The following is a 22,043-nucleotide window of genomic DNA, read 5'->3' as shown; positions in this document are numbered from 1 at the left end:
ATTTTACCGTCAAAAATCCATTAGTTAAATACCACAAAGTTCTGCTTAATTAACTAAGTGCCCATTTTCCCTAATTAATGAGCTCTTAAAAACGAATACATTGCAGTTATTGACCTAGTTATTTATGTATAATTAAGACAACATTAAAAGACAGTTTAATTAGATGTCTTCTGTCCGTGTATGGTTTTTTTTTTTTTTTTTTTTTTTTTTTCTGCAGGATCTTGTCTAGGGGCAGTTTTTGGAAAAGACCAATTTGTGATTAATGATTAATTAATTATGGGAATTGGAGCCATGTCAGTCATTAAGGCATTGATTTGCATTTGCACTTTTGTCTTTTCTTTATGCAAATGAGGCTTAAATGATACTTTACTCCACATTGTATTCTGTTTTGTTCATTAACCATCATGTTTAATGGTGTTTTCTATACTTTGGACTCTTAAAAAATGGACTTGTATACTGAAGTCACACAGACATAATTTATTGTAAAGAATGCCACATCCATTTTCATGCACATATTTGACAAAAAGGGGTGTGTGTGTGTGTGTGTGTGTGTGTGTGTGTAGAGTTGTGTCTGAAGGAGTCTCTGTGTATGGGAGTTTCCAGTAAGCTGCTACTGGATGTGACAGGAGCTCAAGTTTCAGAACTGGACTCCAGCTTCAGCTTGAATGACAGAGGTACAAACACACACACACATCTAAATGCATAGACTTGTATAAAGCTAGTCATACATACAATAACCTAACCCTAAAAGAAACCTTTCTGCATTTTTACAATAAAAAAAAAAATATATACTTTATTTTTATACCTTTTTTGACAATTGAAGACTTCCCAAAAAATAAGGTTTTGTCAGAATCAGCTACAAATTTGTCCCCAAAATATGGTTAGGTAGGCCCTAACACACGCACACATTTATCGGCTGCATCCAAAATCACATACTTCCCTACAATATAGTAGGCGAAAAACAGTATGTGACAAAAGAAGTATGTCTGAATTCACACTACTCATAAAATATTTGGCAAAAAGTACCCGGATGAAATGTGCATACTGAAGTGTGCATACAATGGACATTTTACAATCCCATGAGGCCACGGGAGAGGATTTGTGAATGACAGTGGAGTGACGTAAACTCATGCTGGTAGGTCACATGATAATGACAACATGGTGAATGTACATACATACCAACATACGAACATTCATACATTCATAATATATAGAACATGCTTTTTAGCGGTCGTGAAGTAATTACTTATTCAAAATAAGTACCTACTCAAGAGAGTATGCTATTTTGGACGTGGCCATCCTCATGTTCCTTCACTGCATGCAATACTCCTTGTTTTCCAACAGATGTCACTTTATCTCTCATCACATTAAAACAGTATTTTTTAAACTACGCTTAAAACGTGGCTTAAGACAAGTCAATTATGTGATCACTGATCTGGCTTTTTTATATGGAATACATATGTGATGTAGGTTGTTTTTGTACCACTAATATAAATGGTTCTAAAAAGGCTATTTTTGAACAAGTTTTTATTATTTTTCTCATTCTCTCTTTCAGTTCAGAGCAGTTGTTCAGATTCATCTTCTGTGGGCAGCATGAAAGGGGGCGACTCACCCGCCTCTGCAAGAGATTCAAAGAGAAACAGCGAGCAAACAGGACACACTCAGGTGAGTCACACACATACACATACACACACGTGCAGTGAGTAAAGATGATGATGATGATGATGATGATGATATGTAATTGTGTTTTATAGAGCACTTCACCCTCCACCTCTGTGTGAATCATATGAACTCACAATGGAAGTCTTAAAATTCATGTAAGTATTTTAAATGTGTTATTTTGTGTGTTTTTTTCTTCTACTTAATATTTTTTACACATTATATGTTGCTTGTTTATGTATTTATTCAGAATATGTGGATATGAATGTGGGGGGAAAAAAATGCTTTTTAGAAGCAGAGTGTGCAGTTGCAGCATTTACCAGTAGGGGCTCATTCAACAAAACATTAATATACTATTAAATGCACATTTAACCCTACAATTACTGTATCATATTTGATATGTAAATATTCTAAAGCCTCTAAATGATGAGCATGATCAACTTGGCTGAAAACTACATCTACTACATACCATCTGCTGTCTGATTTAAAAAAAAAATTTAGCAAGTAAAAGGCCTTTTAGTATAATTGTTAAAATGCCCCCCTTCAGGTCATGGTTCACGTGTCTTTTTACTGTGAAATTTGTAATTATTTTTATAAAGTAAACGTACGAATAACTTCTATACTGTTAGTAATATTTCCAAATGAACTCTTACTGCCTGAAGCAACTTTGGTTTACTTGATTATCCATACATATTTTTTTTTTTAGAAATCATGTTCAAATGTATGATATGATCCATCAGGCTTTTGAGGAACATTTATTTGTTCATCATTATATGCTGTAAAACTGCAGAGCTTTGATTATAAAACTAATCATTTTAATAACATCCTACTAAGATATATTATTGGAAGATATTAAGTGACAACTTATATGTATATGCATTTTTATGCAAGTAGTCTGCTATACTGTTGTACGGATCTCACTGATTTACATTACAAGTAATCAGAATTTGGTCATATAAAAATCAATATCTGCAACAAACTGCATATAATTGCTGAGTTTGAGCCTTTCAATAAAATTGAGATGTTTTTCTTTTTCATATGGAATATGATCTCCATATTCTCAGTATATCACACTATATGAGCCTGATGTATCAGTTACGATACACACATACAGTATGTATGCATAATAGCATATTTTTTGTCTGCTCCCCAGACAAAATGGGTGCTGTTTCTTTCATCAACATATATATTTACGACTGGGACAACTGGGCACAAACTGGATCATGAGACGCACACAGCCATGTGAACACAGTATTACAGAAGACTGGAGGTCATGTGTCAGCAGCCGTCTCGCTTCTTATCATTTCAGTTACTCTTTTTAATTGACTTTCAGTCTCAGGCCCATCACACACATTAGCAACTAAAAAAGATGACATTCAAGTCAACATGAAATCAAATTGTACATTCTTAATACACTTTACTGGTGTGCACGATTCATCTGTGTACATTTATATCAAAAGAAAAAGTGTTTATCTTCATAATCTTTTATCTAAATGTAATAACTTTCCATTCTGACTGAAAATAATATAAAGATTGGGCAATAATTGAGAAACATGGAAATGTTCTGGAAAGTGAACTTGACCTTTCATGTTGACTTTAAGGTGGATATCTGTGTTTAAGTGCACTTGAATGATGAAAAGATTGAAATGTACAACAAAACGATGCGAGATTTAGCTGTGTTATTCACCAAATTCTACAGAAGTCACATGGAGCTTCATACATAATTGTAAAAGTTTTGTTTTGTAATCTGTGATGTAAATGTGGATCAAATCTGAACCAAACACACGTATTTTGCAAGATTTTCCAAACGTAAACTCTCGAAATATTGCTGTCGAAAGATTCTGCCAATGCAGCAAGTTGCACTTTGTGATATCAAATCAAAATAGACTGTTGGCTGAGGACACATCTGGTATTTCGGCCCATCTCCATCTCAGAGTATTGAAGAAAGAGGGAACGTTTTATTCTCCGTTCTCTGAGTTTAGTTAAGTACCAGCTGTCTTTTATTGCCATGGCCAATCCAAGAGCCAAATCCAGACCTGCATTTCAAAAGAGAGCTGCTATGGATGATGTGTTTTGCTTTATGAGTTATGTAATTATTTAACTCCGCCCTCAGCTTTTCCATTAGTAAGATTCTGCACAGTCTTAAGCAGTATTAGATGCTGGAACGCTAATCTACTCAAAGGTTCAACCGCGTAAAAACTGACTCTGACTCGAGCAACTGTAATCCACTTTTAAATTTATGAAGTCTGACTCTGGAAAATTATCCTTTATAAGCTCTATTTGTACTTCAAGTCATCTGTCTTGTTGCATATTTTAGATGGTGTTAACTGTTAGCTTCTGAGCATTTATTTTACTGATAAAACAACAGCTAGAGTTTTTGTTTGCCTTATGCTAAAGAGTTTTTATTTCAAGTTGTTTATTGAGCTTGATGTGCCGATACACCGGTATAAAAGCAAATTCCCAAATAGGTTCTTTTTAAATGCAAAAGTTCAATCGACTGCGTTTGTGGCATAATGTTCGATTACCACAAAAATATATTTTGACTCAAGAATCAAACTTCTGGTTTGGCTCTTACAAGTGAATGGGGCCAATATTTAAAAGCACAAGTTGTAATTTTATTGAAGTACCTAAATTAATGTTTCTATTAAAACATGTTTTATTTGAGATTTTTTACAGGTATTTTAGGGCTACTAACATTGCAACAAAATTGTAAAATTTGATGTAACTTTTGCTGCGTTCACGCCATGTCATAATTACCGTAGTTGCGAGATGTAAAGTACTATTCTGAAAGATTTTTTTCACGCTAAAATCATGTTAACACGCATATTGTTTAACATTTGACTATAATATTGAAACCGCGATTATTTTAACATTTACATTTACAAATTGGCCCCATTTACTTCCATTGTACTGTAAGTCCCTTGTGAGAAAGAAGGGAAATAAATATATATATATATATATAAAAACAACTGTACTTTAAAGTACATTTTTAACCATTGGCTTGGTTTCACAGACAGGGCTTAGATTAAGCCAGGATTAGGCCTTAGTTAAATTAGGACATTGAAGTAGCTTTTATAAATAAATAAATTCATGATGTGCATCTTGAGACAAAACTGACATATTTTAAGATATATCAGTGCAAGTTGTTTTCAGTTAAGACTGCTCAAGCATGCATTTTAGTCTTTCATTATATTAACACTTAAGTATATTCTTTTAAAAATATGCTAGAGTACTTTTTCACAAGGTAGTCCAAGAGAGTCGAGTTGAAATACCAACATTATGCCACAAATGCTGTCAATTAAGCTTAACTTGAATATCAATTTAATAGTAGCTAAAAGATTAAATGGAGAAGAAATTGAGACTGAAGTCTCCTTATTATCCTCCTGAGAAAAAAAAAAGTTTCAGAAGACATCTCAATATCGTCTCAGACTGTGCCGAGACAAAAGTCTGCAGTCAAAGAACTGAAGGAATTTTAGGAGAATCATCTTAGACAAAGTTGATTCTGAAATAAAAACAAAACTGAGAATTTTGGAAGAGCAACCTCTGAGCAATAAAAATTTGCTATGCTAGTAAAAATAAATGATTTGATCATTTAGGTAGTTCAGAGGACGAATCCAATTTCTGAGAAAGACAGATTGCTTGGAGAAGAGTGAAGGACTGAAATGCGACCGATCCCAAACCTGTGCAACTGTGGGAGGAATGTACTGTATCCACAGCACTAAACCCACATTCAGGCCAAAAATACTCTCCGCAGCGGGGCGTGTGTGCGATCCAACTCTCCCAAAACCATAAATACCTTGGCGTGATTCATAGTTTTGATTGTAAACAGGAACGTGTGCCAGAGAAACAATCTGTCTTTATAAGCCTCTCATGAACTCATCATGTATTAATGTTTACATTTTTGAATGCTTTAAATTGCATGCTCCTTTTTGACTTTGTAACTGTTCAATTGTCTTTGTGGGATTATTAAATGAACACAACCAAATTGTTCCCTTTTTTTCCCCCGCAGCCATTTTAGAGCCTGATGACATTTGGTGCATATGAGAGCATTATGCGGGATACGCACTTGACAACATTACTGACACGCTGAAAATGGCAGCCACTCAGTGACCAGCAGAAGGGATCACATTTTTGAAAGGGGAAAAAAAGAGATGAAAAGAGCGCGCAGAGAGAAAGAGAGAGAGAGGCCAAAGACAGTAGATGGTATGATGGGAAATGAAGGAGGGACAGACGAAGAGGCACAGAGAGGGGAGAGATGGAGAACAAGAGCGAAAGAATGAGGCAGACGAGTGAGTGAGCGGGGGGCGCAGCAGACGCAGCGAGTGTGAGAAAGGTATGGCTGAGGGCAGAGAAGTTTTTGTCTTGATAGAAATGTGAAGAGAGCGAGAGAATGGGTTTAAATGGGGAGGGGGGGGTGGAAAAGAAGAAAGTGAGAGAAAGAGAGAGAGAGAGAGAGAGAGGGGGGGGGGGGGAGACGAGGCAGAGAGACTCGGGCGAACAAAGAGAACGTGGAGAGAATGAGTTGGGTGAAACATCAAAGGGATTTTTCGGCCGTGTTACCGGGACAACAGACATTTGCATGCGATTAGCTTTTTACATCATATTAAGGAGGGATGGGGCGAGTGAGGGGAAGCACACATCATAAAGAGAGAGAGAGAGAGAGCAATGCCGGTCACTCACACTGACTTATGTGCTGACAAGCAGCCATTTGTCTTGAAGATCACGCATGTGGCGAGGATGATTTTACAACACGTTATACGAGGTAGATGTGCTATCTGAAAACATGCCTTCATTGCAATTAACAGCAATAATAGGCTCATTTGTCAAGGAGCAGTGGGAAATGATCATGACCCTAAAAGAGCTGTTATGATCACACACGCAAGTTCGAATCTGGCCCGCGCCATGCTCCTTTCTTCACTTTTCTGCACTGCCAGATAATTTGCATTTTTATACCTTTAAAGCAAATAAAAATTTTACATTTTAGGAGTAGCCTACATATAAGAATTTGGGGCTGGTAAGAGTTGTATGTGTTCTAAAGAAAGCTTGTTTCTGCCACAGAATAAAAAAAACTATTAAAAAGGGTAATTGCAACTTTTTATCTCACAATTCTGAAAAAAATATATACTTTTTTTTTGTTTTTGTTTTTTTTCAGAAAATCAGAAAAACAAGATATATACTCAGAATTGCAAGATATTAATTTCCAATTCTGAAAGTCAGAATTGTGAGATATGAACTTGCAGTTGTGAGGGGGAAAAAAAGTCAGAATTGTGAGATAAAAAGTCACAGTTACCTTCTTTTTTATTTAATGGAAGAAAAAAAAACTGATTGTGAGATGTAAACTCAGAATTCCAAGAAAAAAAGTCAGAATTGCTAAATGTAAAAGTTTAAAAAGTCAGAATTGTGAAATGTAAAAGTGTAAACTAAAAAAGTCAGAATTGTTAGATAAAAAGGATAAAAAAAAATTTATTATTATTATTCTGTGGTGGCAAAAAGCTTACGCTCAGCAAAGCTGCATTTATTTAATAATAAAATACAATAATATTTTGAAATATTAGTACAACTAAAATAAGAGTTTACAATTAAGAGTTAAATTTTGAAATACTAAGTCATAATTGAGAAAAGGTTGAAATTATGAAATAAAGTTATAATTATGAGTCAAAATTATGAGATAAGTTATAATTTACATAAATAATATGACATAATATAATGTAATAATATATAATCTGACATAAGTCAAAGTTGTGAGACTCATAATAATGAGAATAAATAGGTAAGAAGTGACAATTATGACAGTCAAAATTATGAGAAAAAAATCAGACTTTTTTGTCATCTCATTAATTATTTTATTATTCTACTATTTTATCTTCAATTAAAATTTTTATCATAATTATTAACTTTTTATGTCATAATTATGATTTTATATGAGCATTTATTTCCTTATGTGGTGGAAATGGGCTTCTAATAGAAACACTTTTTTTGCCATATGATGCCAGGGTAAATGGGTTAAATATAGTGTTATAAATGAACATTACATTTATGGCATTATGTGGAAACGCAGTCTGTGAAAAGGGTCAATTCTCGTTGTCATTTCTTTTGAATGTTTTACTGTATGCTACACTAGTCTTAATCTTTACTTTTTTCAGATACTGATATGCGATCAACTGCAAGTAATTCAAATGTTATGAAATTGATTACATTTTTATCGATTAACACATTTTTTTATTACACATATTATCAGCAGAACAATTTAAGTAAAAATTTTAAACTGAATTGAAAAAATTCATTTTTTTAATTTGTTCCCTTTTTGCATTAATGACAGCTGACATGAACTCCTAGAGTTTGTGCAAACCCTGATGATCATGTTCTTCAGCGTGAGTTGACGTTCCCAAGAGCATCTTGAGCTTCACATACCAGCAGAACCTTAAATACTTTTATTCACTTTCACAATGTTGCCCTTTTTTAAACATCCTATTTTCCCCCCAAGTTCAGACTTTTAGATATATAGTGTATATACTATATATATAGTAGAATTTTGGCAGTGATGATATAAATCTTTTTTTTTTTACTCCACAGTCCAGCAGATCGACCCAAAGACACTTGCAGATTTTGGGCTTCTATAATGGTTACATATACATTCATGAGAGCAGCAGACATGCACCTGCCAACCTCCCCCCGTCTGTCTCTCTGTTTCTCTCTGGCCTGTAATGCCTCACTGCCCTCAGTACTGCTGCTGCATTGTGCTGCCAGGCGTCGTCATGGCCGTCGCCACGGTGCTATTGTCATGGCGATATTACAGTATCAATACCCTGACACTGCGACAAAGAGACAGCAGCCAATGCCACATCACTCCACCCCTTTAACCCCTCTACTCTCATTCTCTCTCTCTCTCCCTCTCTCTCTATCCTCACCCAATCGATCCCTCTATCTCTGACTAAATATGTACGTATTGATTCTCCATCGGTCCCCTGCTCTCTTCTTCCATCCCTCTTTCTTTCTTCCTTTCTTTCCTTCTCTCTAAAATCTATCAGATTTCATCTCCCCCTCAGACCACCTCATGTGTCTCTCTTTTCCTCTTCATCTGTCATTTCATTGCCCTTCTTTCACTCCTTCCTGTTCTCCATGGCATCCCCCCCCCCACCTCTGCATGTTTTTTTCTTCCTTTCTATTTTTTTTTTTGTCTCCGTCTCACTCACTCTCTGCATATTAATTGGTGCATATGAGCTGCGGCGTACAAGACAATCAAAGCGTTGGGGGCGGGTGATGATGTGACTGTATCAGACACAATATACAATACACAAATACACACATTCACTCGCTTACTGACGAGACACAGATACACTCGCATGTGCTGACAGTCGGAGGTGTTCGTGAGTTAATACCAAGTCCCCTCTCCAAAACCATCCTCACCATACAAACCCCACAAAACAAGGCCTCCGATCCAGACAAAAACACCTGCAGGCATCCAATAGCAGAAATGATACTGAATCTCACATACAAAGGTTTTCTTCCTTCTGAGGCCTAAAATAGGCCTAAAACAAAAATAACAGTAGGCTAGACAGTTATTTATTTGTTTGTTTATCGTAGGTCAAAATAATAAACACATATTGACATTATAGATAGATAGATAGATAGATAGATAGATAGATAGATAGATAGATAGATATAGGTAGATAGATAGAGAGAGAGAGAGAGAGAGAGAGAGAGAGAGAGAGAGAGAGAGAGATGTATTATTAATATTACTGATGTTGATATTTCTTGTTTAACAGAAAATGCTCCGAATGCATTAGTAACCTATTTATTTATGTAGGCTATTTATTTATTTATTGCAAAGGAAAAATTGGGGTGAATCTGATATACAAAGGTTTTCAAGGCCTTGAAAATAACAGTAGGTGGTTATATATTTGTTTGCTTATATCAGGTCAATAGAGGATAAACAAATAAATGTGTATGTGTGTGTGTGTGTGTGTGTGTGTGTGTGTGTGGGTATTGTATTGTTTTACGTTAACAGTCAGTAGAAGTGGAATAGTAGATAGTGACCCGCGCGCGCGCACCTGCGCAGCTCCCACGTGGAGCCTGAGTTTATCTTCCAGCGGGCGACACAATCACAACTGTCTGGCAACACAACTACAGTAGCACTTTCTGATGGACAACAATTTTGGGACGAAACGGTCAACTCTTCATACTTCTAAAATACGCTTGCGCGTAAATTTGAGCACTACAAGCAGACGCGAGAAACTTGTACGTGATTTGTAAGCGCGCAGTGTATCAGTCTATCCCACAAATCTATAGATCGTTTTAAAATGGTGCCTGCGAGATTATAATTACATTTGCAACCTACAGCCTCCGCCTCTCTCTCATTCACTCACTCACGACTGCACAATAAATGGATCTTTGAGAAGAGAGAGAGGGAGAGAGACGTGTGAGGAAAGAGGGAGGAGGAGAAGATAGAAAGGGCAGAAGGGAGGGGGGTATCGGCGTATGCTTGTATACAACTACCCCCGATTTCCATTTTTTTCCCTAACTCGTAATGTATTTAATTCAAGTGAAACGTAATCATGACGTGTGTTGTCATTAATCTCCTCGCCGCCTCTCCCGTAAGTACATTCAGCCTTACTTTCATCACAATATATCTGATTCATTTCAAATAATTGACCTAATCTGCTCTTTTTGAACGGTTTTACTGATACACATTGGTCGCGGGTATGAATGTGTTTGTTTGTATACAGTTTTAGACGTAGAGAGAGCGAATGTTGCCGCCTTCACAAACAACAAATATCCGACGACGACTTTTTTGGGGGGCTGATCCGGGTAATGCAAATCCATTGATACGGAATAGTCGTCGCGTTTACATCTCGGGTTTCTTCCACATATACAGCAGGACATAATTGATTGGCTTCTCGTGTGCCTCTGTTAGGACACATGTGTTCTCGCACATACACACTTCCTCACTTTTGTCTCGTGCCGTGTATGTTACCGGTGTGTGTGTATGTGAGCGCGCGCGCGCGTGCGTGCGTGTCCTGAAAGAGATGCGAGACCCGGGCATGAAAATGCAACTTTCGTTTTTAAGGCCCTTGAATATTTTCAAAGCCTTTCTCAAGTGAGGGAAAAGTGCCCTAAACTAAGATGTAGGCTATATGTTTAACTTTTCTCATTGGGAAAAGCAGCTCTCCGCTACTGCAAAATGTAGCAACTCATTAAGTTTTGTAGGCTACTTTATGAGAAGCTTTAGTTAGTTCCTTCTGCTCCAGTTTCCACGTAAAAAAGTCGCGTAGGATTCATGACTCGATATGATCCATATCGGCCGGACGCTCTGAGGGAGAAACTGTTTTTGTAGCCTACATATAGCAATAGTTAGTGCTTTCTAACTTTGAGACCTTTTGCGTGCATGTTAATACAATAACTCGTTGGAGAATTGCACGCTCTGCATGTCCTAACGTTACCTCACAGATGCGCGCTCGTAATCGCTATTTAAACTGTAGCGCAAAACCTGCAGCTGCAGCCAAAGGTGCTAGTTTTACTAACGGCCCTAAAAACGTAAAGTTTCACATGTCCCTCGATCGTGTTTTGTCACGATAGCGGCGAGATTGTCAGCGGATTTCAAGATGAAACCCCATGATGGCACTTTTCAGCTGCACCCTGATCGCTTGTCCTTTCCCCTCCCTTTATCTTTTGTTGAAAGAAAATCAGGAAGAAAATGGAGTGCACAACATCACGTCCTAAAAAGCTACATTTCTGCCTCAGTTTGGGAAAACGATGCTGTTGCTTCTGTAAATCGCGATTTTACGCTCAGGATTAATCATGCGCGAATGTCAGTGTTCGCGAGAGGACGTGTCGTGTGCGCATTTGTTTGTGAGCATTTATTTATTTCATTAATGTGGCTTTTTAATTGAGATGGCCGCGAGAGAGGAGGAAGGCGACTGAAAATGGATGCGCGTTACTGACGCACATCACGCGAGTACATTCCTCTCCACGGACGGGTCATCTGATGTCCTGCAAATACATCCCGCAAAGAAACTTTAAATAGCTTAATGAAAAGATGAACATTTCAAAGGCACCATTCTTTTACATTATTTCATTCTGTCACAGATGTGGGGCACTGGCATAAAGGCTATTATAATCTCTGCCCCTGTACATGCTCGCATGAGGGGTGACGGAATGAGACCAGCCCCCCTGAACTGACGTGACAGTTTGACGGATAAGAGGGTAGAGCAGCACAGAAATGTGGCTAAACTGGGGCTGGTGGAAGTGAAGGGCCCTGTAAACAAGTTTTACAACCAGATCTGCTCCAGCTCATCTTGATGACCTGCACAAACAGCAGACCTGGACGAGCTGTTGCAGTAACTTTGATAATTGATAATTAATCAACAGATTTTTGGCTTGGCAAATGGCATCTCAATGTGCAAACTTGATATAATTGGTGATAACATCCATACTTTGAACTTGGAACATGGATTTACTCAAGCTGTCATTTAAAGAAGAAAAACATCCAGTTCTGGTAAAGAGCTCATTTTACCTGATCTGTCCATTAAAAAGTCCTTTCACTTAACAAAATGTAATTAGGTTGATTTAGTCATATTACAATGTCAGAATTTTTTTTTGCAAAATTGTACCTTTAGAGGTACATCAGCTTGTCACTGGGCCAGTAAGGACTACTTTGTACCTTATCAACCGCTAAAAGGTGCATTTTATATACTACAAATTCAGAAGGGCTCATTCCGTCAAATAGACCAGCGTTGTCTGCCCTATTTGAGTTCCTCTCTGTGCTCAAATGCCTGAAGGTAGACTTTATACCTCAGCACACTGCCTTTGTGCACTTGTTGCACACAGCTGACACCTTACAGCTCATTTCATTGGTGGAGGTTAGAGGTTGGCTGTTCATTCTAAAACAAAAGCAAGCTGATTACTGATTGAAAATTATTCATTCTTTAGATCACCCAAGGGATGATTACACCTGAATCAAAGCTTATACTGCTGATGTGTGTACTGACCGATTTACACCTGTTATTATCATCCGTCTCAGGTGATCCGATAGATTGCCATTGATTACGTGACATCACATCAGGCTCTTATTTATTGTATACAAAATGCAAAAAATCTAAAAGAAGTTGGCACACTGTTACTCCCAAATATAGGCTACATTATTTTAGATGTAATTTAAAAAAAAAAAAAAGTGCCAATATGTTGTAGATTAATTTAGCAGATGCATTTCTCTAAACTGAATTGTCTGTGTTCTTGCCTGTGATGATTCCAGACATGTTCTTGTCATTCTGGGAATCTAATACAAACATTTTTGGGTTTTCTAATGTTTTAATCACTGCTGTCCAGGTGCATTAGTGTTTACACTACAAATGTAATGTCATCACGTATATTTTTAACTAGTTCATTAACAACCGAGCAAGCAATAGCCGTCATTTTACTGTCTAGGTTAACTATAGACCCAATGTAGTCCGGCTATGAGTAACCCACTTCTAGCCAAAATAACCTTGAATTTGGTTACATGTCATTTTTGCCAAAATAATTTGCGAGATGTATGATATGCCATTATGTAAGCAAAGTAAACCTTAATTACAAGGTGTTTGGTTTAATTTCTTCACTCATTTAATTTATTTGTTATCTAATTGATGACTAGTCTATTCAATTTTCACTAAACTTGAGCTTGACATTGAACTTGACCGGTTGAACTGCAGAGTTTGGTGTAGCCTTCAGATTTGACAGTAGGGAAGAATTAATTGATGATTTGTTTTCTGAAGCACCTTACTGTAAAGTAATATCAAGGCTGATATCCATGTCTCTTGCTCAGCGAAGGGTATAATGGTCAAAATTGTGATGTTTTTAACTTACTAATCCTCTCTTCAGCATCTTTGAACCGAACCTTCAAGCTCTCTGCAAGGATTTTAAAGAGAAACTAAATATAATGAAACAAGGAGAACAGGTGAAGGTTGTGGATGACTTAGCGGAATGTTGGAAGTTGAAGGGAAAGAGAATTTTGCATATGCTGAAGTCACTTAAAGAAAAACGCTGTGCGGAGCAGCCGCGTCACTGAGAGAGATAAAGTTCAGCCCAAGGTTAGAAACAGGAAATTCATTTTGTCTGTAGGGATTTGTTGTATGACTGCAACAGCCCAAAACCATATACGCACTGACCTTAGAAATCCCACTCAGAGATACAAGAAAGGTAAAATGCAGTTCATGCCTCAAAGTTTGCGCGCACACACACACACACACACACACACACGTTCATCACATACTGAGCAATCAGTTCTCACTCTTAGTCTCTCACAATTTGTCTCTCTCTCTCTTTCTCTCTCTCTGGTCACATATCAAATAACAGGCTGCGATAAAGCCATTCATGTTATATTTTCAAGGCCACAAGTCTAAAGTATTTCAGAAGTATGAATGATCTCTTCTTAGATGTATTACATGGCTACACTGTTGGAGGCCCAGTGTGTCCTCACACCAAAGGCAGGAGACGTTATTTCAGGTGCTCAAGGCTACGGAATACGAACCACAGCGAGACAAATAGGTTTTATCAAAGTGCCTCAAGTGCTTGTTCAGGCATTCTAAAAGGTTTTTCAGAGTGTGTTATGTAAACGTGTTATCATTCTTGGAAATGCGACCATATTGTATTGGTACTTATACATTTGTATTGGTACTTATGTAGCAAACATTCAGTAAAACCAATTAGCGATGCTGGAAAAATCAGTTGACCTCAATAAAATCTTACATATAAACAAATTGTTGAATTTTTTCGACATCAGTCATTTTTTAACAGGATGCATTTACTACTTCCAGTGCTAACTTTCAATATTTCTAATTAGCAAAAGTCTAATAAAAACATGCATTAAAACAATTTTAATTGCAGCTACATTACATGCAGTTATTTCACATGACTATGGTCTATTTCTCTTCTAATTTTTGTTTATAAGATATTGATTCCATTACATACAAAGCAAGTAGTTATATACCCTATATTTGTCTACATGTGCCCCAGGAAGGAACAAAATGTGTGTGCTTGTATAGGGAGTGTAGCATGTGGCCGTTCAGACAAAGGTGTTTAGCATGCATGAATCATCTAGTGACTAGGTGCCATATTGAGTGTGTATGTATGTGTGTGTGTGTGTGCATGCATTATTTGCACATGCTGCTTTATCGCTCTCCTGCCTTCTCTCCCCTCCCCCCTCTGTCTAGCACCTTATCACTCTCTCCATCTATCCAAATTTAGAGAAGCTTTATTGGCGTGGCAGGGTTGGTCAGACACAAACGTGTCTGTCAAGGCGGAACAGTGAATTGCCATGACGATATTCATATGATAATAATGCCAGCAGACCAAACAGACCGCAAGATCCTCCATTGCAGAGCAGAACACTCTGTCCCCTTTCTCGACAGATTTACTCATCAAATATGCTCATTCAAAACGTATTTGTGTTCTTCATTTATGTTTTTTCTTCTCTAACACCCACCCCCCATTCTTCTCTTTCTTGCCTGTCTGTCTCTCTCCTCTCTTTTCTCTTCGCCATGTTGGCAGGCCCCAATCTACCAGCTGATATCAGCATTCCCTGGCACAGTGCCAACTGGCACCGCTGCAGAGAGACAGAGAGAGAGAGAGAGAATGAGAGAATGATAGAAAGAAAGAAAATCAGTGAAGAATAGAGGGAGGAGGGAATGGGGGTGAAGAGAGAAAAAAAGTGCAAGGGGTGGAATCAAAATCTATGGAAGTGAAAAGATAGAAGAAAGGAAAGAGAAGCACAATAATGGTGAAAGAAAGAAAGAAAGAAAGAAAGAAAGAAAGAAAGAAAGAAAGAAAGAAAGAAAGGTTTGATATAGTGTGATATCCTTGTGAGTCACGGCTGAGCTAAAATGTCAACTGGTTCTGTAAGCCACAGTTTCGTCCAAGTCTTGTGTCACAGATACACATGCTTTCACACTCACACACAGACACACATTAATACACAAACAAACACATGATTGTGTACATAAATCCAAACTCAGACATAGACACAGACATACAGTTCAGTCTGTTCACAGAGGTAAATACTGAAAAAAAAACCACCCACACGAATGCAAGCATAGTGATACATATCCAGGCATACAGACGCCCTCACAGATGTTTAGCAGATTGTCATGCTTTAATCATCAATGAAATTAATTTTCTCTAATTTATGAAAGAAGCAGGTGTTTTTTTTTTGTTTTTTTTTGTGTCTGGGCCTGTCCACTCCAGACTATTGCAATGCATGCATGTGTGCCTTTATAAGATTGTTCACTTTGATCAGTGCATTGTGTGTTAGTGTGTGTGTGTGTGTGTGTGTGTGTGTTTGTGTGTGTGTGTGTGTGTGTGTGTGTGTGTGTGTTTGTATGTATGAGTAGCATAGGGACTGTATTTTAAGGTGTGTGTATGTATTTTTTGTTTTGATTTAAGCAGCTACTATAAGTGTATGTGCAGGAAGGGTGTGTGGGGAAGTCCAAACATCTCGCGCCCATCCTGTTTGGGACAGTCCATGTCCCGCTCTGCCCTTAGACCCGTACACAGGAAAAAATGTGTATAAACTCATTTTTTATTCTGTGTTGAACTTGTCAGGGGACTGTTGGAGGTGGTCAGGCAAATTGCCACCATCGGAAAACGCCCTCTTTAATTCAAGGAAGTGAAGCATGGCATAGACACATTTACGGTAAGTCATCTATCTATCTATCTATCTATCTATCTATCTGTCTGTCTGTCTGTCTGTATGTCTGTCTAATTGCTATTGTCCATCCTTTCTCACTCAGAGTATGGATTCCCCACCAGAGTGTATGCTGGCACTTTCCTGTGAGGCCCCACTGTCTCCACCCTCCATGCCATCCCTGGATCACAGTCCCCAATTCCTACCCCAGAGTCCTCTATCTACACCTTCTAGCCCTCAAACTGAACTCTATGTCCCAGTCTCACCCTGTCCCCTTCCTGAAGCCTGCTTCCAAGATGATGAGGAGGAGGATGAGGAGTTATCAACACCCCCATCACCCACCCCAGCTGTGGCACTGTTTCCTGGTGAATTGGAACTCGGCAGTCCCTCATTAGAGAGCAGTCCACCAGCCACACCATTAGCACCTTTCCCTGGTTTTGGGGCTCTGGAGCAGGCAATCTCCTCTGGTCAAAGTACCACCTACAATGATGAGCTGGATCTTCAGCTTTTCAACAATGAGGGCATGGCTGTTCCTGGAGGGACCAGCTCTGGGCCTGGCCTAAGGTTCCCTTGCCATGTGTGTGGAAAGAGGTTCCGCTTCCAGAGTATTTTGTCTCTACACGCTCGAGCACACAGTTTGGACCGGGAGCGTCGGGCTTCAGCTCCCTACCAAACCACACATGTCAAACTGCAGCAGAATCACGTGAGCGACAGTGCAATCCAGAATTCATTATCTGGGTCATCACAAAAAAGTATGAATGAAGACATGGTTCCAGAGGAACCTCTTCAAACTGCTAGCAGCCCTCAGTTCCTCTTTGAAGGAACCACAGCCCTGACTCCACCTTTAACAGAGGAAGCACCCATCACAACCTCCTTCTCTCCACTTGGCCAGGCCCACTTGGAAGACAATGCCCCCTCCACAGCTGCTCCTGCCTTCCGGTGTCATGCTTGTAAGGGTAAGTTCCGAACAGCTTCAGAGTTGGCACGTCATGTGCGGATCCTCCACAACCCCTACAAATGTACAATGTGTCCCTTCTCAGCCAGCCAAGAGGAAAGACTGGCTGCCCATCTGCAGGAGACCCACCCACCTGAAGATCCTCCCACTGAAATGGTTTTCCCTTCTCACCCTATAACAGCACCAATAGAAACTCCTCCCCCACAAATGTCTGTTGTTCCAGCTTTCCGATGTGAGACATGCGGACAGCGTTTTACACAGTCCTGGTTTTTGAAGGGGCACATGCGGAAGCACAAGGACTCATTGGATCATAAGTGCCAGGTCTGCGGCCGTGGCTTCAAGGAACCCTGGTTTCTCAAGAACCATATGAAGGTGCATCTTAACAAGCTAGGCCTCAAGGCTGGATTGAGCAATCTGGGTCCAGCTGGAACTGATCAATCCAAAGGTCCTGCAAGCACACAAGTGCTGGGGGCTCTGTATTCTAACTTGCTCCTTGCTCGAAGTATGGCCAGTGGTGGTGCTTCAGGAAATCGCACAGAGAGGTCAGATGCCAGTGCAGGCTCAAGCAAATCCTCTATATTGGGCTATCTGGGATTACCCAAAGACAACAGCAATGGAAGTTGCATGGAGCGCCTTCAGGCAGTGGCACAGGTTGCAGAAATGGGTAACGGAGGAGGGCGGGGAAGTGAGTCAGCAGACGGAACAGACCAGGCAGCCATGTGGCAGCTGGTTGCTCGCAGTCTGGTGGCAGCACAGCACAACCAACAGCAGCAGAGATCCCATTCACACCATCAGTTTCCTTCCTCACGAGGCACAGTCGCTGGGGAAGCCAAGCAGATGAGGGCCTACCTGGGTGGGTTGGATTCTAGAGAGGAACTGGAGGGATCTAGTTCACCGTGGGAGTGTCCAGATTGCGGCAAGATGTTCAGAAGCCTTCAGCAGGTGGTTGCTCACGCCCGTGTCCATGTCCAGAAACCACAGAAAGGCCAAAGTGCCCGAGGGGGCATGTCCAGGGAAGAGGACATTATAAACAGAGTCAGTGGAGCTCAAGCAACAGGCGGAGTAGAAGGAGGGCAAAGAGCAAGTGACAATGAAGTTAGGCAGGAGAGAAAGCAACTCCCATCAGGAGTCGTGTCAGCTGGGAGCTTCCATTCTGTCATATCACATCTCTCTGGTAAGGATCAGCCAGCATAATCAAAAACAGCTGACTTTATCATGACAATATTTCTTATCAGTTACAATCCTTCATAGGCTATGATTGAACTTTAATTAATAAAAAAGATTTCACTGCTATTAGTTTTGTAAAATTTCCTCCGTGTGTTTTAGGCAGGATCATTTTCAGGAACAGTTTAGACTCAGATTATATTTTGAAACAGTTTGATTTATTCATTATACATTATCTTATCTCAAGGTCAGAACGGTGTGAGGGGATCATCCTCTTCCACTTCATCTCCAAGGGAGCGTGTTCGGGGAACAGGGATGAAGGATTGTCCCTACTGTGGTAAAGCCTTCCGGTCTTCCCATCACCTTAAAGTGCACCTTCGTGTACACACAGGTAAGGCCATCATGTTTACTAGATCTGTGACTCCCAGGGGAATACCCCAGGGGGTTACTTAAGCGTGTTCCAGGGGGCTTTGACTTATATTTTGTTAAACCTATAAAACAAAAGTGATGACATAAAATATTAGATTAAATATGAATCTACAGTAATATTATTTATATAGTGATCCTACTATATAACAATGATAATCAAAAGCTACATTATCACAATTAATCTTGTTTTTTAGATTGGTATATTGTAAGGAAGACACTTGGAGCTTGTAACACTTGACATTTGTAACTTTCCTGATTTAGTTTGATTGAAACCATTTGCTGTCTATCAGGTTCTTCACAAAATGTAATCTACCAAAAAAAGAAAGAAAGAAAGAATGAAAGAAAGAAATTTTAAAAAGAAGACAAATGCAGTGTTCACATGGTTGATGAGAGATGAAATGTCCTAATTTAACTAATGCACTGGGGAATTCACCTGATGTTACATATGGTGATAAGCACTGCCATCTATCTGTCACTGTGTGTAACTGCATATAGTTGTTTCACACAGGCAATTTATTACCTAACTGCTATGGCCTCCCTAATCACGCATTGTTATTCTTTGCCAAATTTCTGTTCTTAAAACAACATTTTAGTTTTCAGTCTACTTAACAAGAGTAATTTACTTCTTGTTTTAGGTGAGAGACCATACAAATGCCCCCATTGTGATTATGCTGGCACCCAGTCTGGCTCTCTCAAATACCACCTTCAACGTCATCATCGTGAGCAAAGGAACGCTATGGCAACCTCCCCAAACTCCCCATCACCTAGCCTTCCCTCTCTGACTGGATCTCCTCGTGAAGTGGCAAAAAAGCGCAGACTCCCCTCCACATCTCAGTCTTCTTTTGGGAGGGAGCCTTCTTTAAGGCACAGTCAGTCATGGGGTGAAGGCCCATCAGAGCAGAAGGAGGGCTCTTCTGCATCCATTCATCAAAGAGAGGGAGACCTGGAGAGTCACTATCGCAGTCTGTCAGGGATGATGGGTACACTCTTCCCCGGTGGTCTAGAAACAAATTGGATTGGGGAGGTACCACCTCCGAAAATGCCAAAAGTGTCTCGACGGAAACCCCTTACTACAAGCCGCATGATGTCAATAAATGGCTATCAGGGCGGCACAACATCCCAGGAAGGAGGCTTCGAACCACTGGACCTCTCCCGTCGCCCTTTACAAGATGAAGGGGGAGTGAGTAGTTCTGGAGGTGAACCATCAGGTGGCTCTAAAGGAGGGAATGATATCCTCAATCAATGTGTGTTCTGTCCCTTCCGAACCTCTTCTGTTGAGCTGATGGCCATGCACCTTCAGGTTAATCACACCAGCAAGTCTCGTCGCAAGAGAGGCGTCCCTTTTAGTTCCACCAATCATTCTCCAAGACTAACTTTGGCCAGGCCAGACCGTGATCCCCTGGCTCTGTGGAAGTTCCTTGGTGTAGAGGATGGAGTAGCATCTCCTGAGGACTGGGTCTCATCAAAGTCAAGAGCTGAGAATGGAGTCAGCCCAGACAACAAGGAAACAGAGGACAGCTTTGAACTTGCCCCTGGACCTGCGGGAAGATTTGGTGCCACAGAGAAGAAACGTAAAATGAGAGAGGACCTGGATGAGGCAGACGAGGAGGTTGATGAGGAGGAGAATGAGCTGGAAGCAAATGGCAGCTTTGTAAATGTACCTGAGAATCAGAGCAGAAGGGCTCAGTCTGTTTCATCAGACCTCACGGCTGAGTATCTACCCAAGGAGGAGGAAAGTGTCTTGGGGAAATAACATCTAAAGAGAGCCCTGGAGAAAAGATAGGGGCAGGGGAGAAATATTTGGGAAATAGTTGTCTAGGGTCCCTCGTATCCTTCAAACCAAGGGCAGACCAGTCACTATGCTAACATACTGGACATTATGTAATCTGTTAACAGATAACCCGCAAAAGTATTTAAATCAAGCATTCCCCTTATTATACCCTCTTAGCCTCCCTTGGTTAGTGATCAATTACCTCTACACACACAAAGACTCTCAATCACACAGAGATATCCAGTATTGTATGCTAGTCTAAGCCTGCCTGACTCGGGGCCTTCTTGAACACTGTTCTCTTGTTCCTGTCTTCTTGTCAGTGAACGCAATTGCCAAGTTGCATTTCATTTACAATTTCCTTGCTCCTGTGAATATTGCTCTCATCTCAACAAGGACTTGGAATGTCAATCTGTGGAGCTGAAAAAGCAAAAAAAAAAAAAAAAGAAACACTTCTTAATCACTACAATATACAGTATTAATGCTGAGAGAGATGCTAACCGAATACTGAACGGACATGCTACTTCCACATGAACTTAATCTGACAGCATGTCTTTAGTAAACCAAAGGAGTGAGCACACTTCTTACCATGCACCTGCCAGACTCTGAACAGAATGCTGTGATAACTGAATGGTACTTGTGAATCACCTCTAACAGAACAGGACAGAGTAAAGATTATATTACCAGATATCCACACTGCCAGTCTGCTCTGACGGGTCGTCTTCAGATATTATATGAAACAGAGATTCTGCCTCTTCTATATGCTATTTCTCTCAGTGCCTGTTCATGTAAAAGGTTTTTAGCAGATTCAGCAACACAGGAATATAGTTACATTGAATATATACAGTATATATGCGTAGTTGTGCTAGAGCATAGAGTTCTGTGACAATATGGTGGCAGTTTGTGTGACTATGTCTGCTGTGAATGAAACCATGAAAGAACCCAGAGCACCCCATGTGGGAACAGCTGGCCGTTTGACAAGGGCCCTATGGAAGTGTTTACATTACAGATACCACCAGGATTTCTGGGTGAAATCCAGACCACCGTTACTATGGAAAGTTTAAATTTCAGGGTTTGAAATGGAAATCAATCTAGTAAATGGAGACTCAGCAATATATCCTTCATATTCCTGTAATGTCTCTGATTCAAACCATCCAGCAAAGGGTGGAAAGTGGGTCTCTACTAAAACATTCAGTATGCCGTTTTTTTTTTTTTTTTAGCCGTGAGTAGACTTTTTTTTTTAATTCAAAAAAAAAAAAAAAAAAAAAAACACTAACAAATTCAGACATCCCAGTAGAACATATGTAGCTTTTGTAAAGATAAGAGATCAAAAAGAGGAAAAAAAAATGTTTTCTTTTGAAGAAGTGTTAATGGAAACGGATATGGAGAATAGTAATAAGTATTATAATAAT

The 22,043-nt window shown here is 39.5% G+C and overlaps 2 protein-coding genes and 1 long non-coding RNA gene across 3 annotated transcripts in view; 2 read left to right on the top strand and 1 right to left on the bottom strand.

Annotated features, from left to right (window-relative positions):
* Positions 1-4,613, top strand: part of arhgef40 (Rho guanine nucleotide exchange factor (GEF) 40) — a 58,031-nt gene extending 53,418 nt beyond the window's left edge. The window contains 4 exon segments of the mRNA XM_079867570.1: positions 564-674; positions 1,556-1,665; positions 1,755-1,817; positions 2,813-4,613. Coding sequence (XP_079723696.1) covers positions 564-674; positions 1,556-1,665; positions 1,755-1,781 — 248 coding nt within the window. The 3' untranslated portion in view covers positions 1,782-1,817; positions 2,813-4,613.
* Positions 1-22,043, bottom strand: part of LOC307155625 — an 821,100-nt gene that overhangs the window by 267,667 nt on the left and 531,390 nt on the right. The window lies entirely within an intron of this gene.
* Positions 10,048-21,081, top strand: znf219 (zinc finger protein 219). Its single transcript, XM_079866379.1, has 5 exons — positions 10,048-10,253; positions 16,234-16,324; positions 16,422-18,444; positions 18,682-18,825; positions 19,499-21,081. The coding sequence occupies exons 3-5, from the start codon at positions 16,425-16,427 to the stop codon at positions 20,614-20,616; spliced, it is 3,282 nt and encodes a 1,093-aa protein (XP_079722505.1). The 5' UTR covers positions 10,048-10,253; positions 16,234-16,324; positions 16,422-16,424; the 3' UTR covers positions 20,617-21,081.

The sequence above is a fragment of the Squalius cephalus genome (assembly GCF_949319135.1).
Source record: "Squalius cephalus genome assembly, chromosome: 3".
Lineage (NCBI taxonomy): Eukaryota > Metazoa > Chordata > Actinopteri > Cypriniformes > Leuciscidae > Squalius > Squalius cephalus.
The sequence above is the reverse complement of the archived record's forward strand: the minus strand, read 5'-3'. Positions and strand labels throughout refer to the sequence as shown.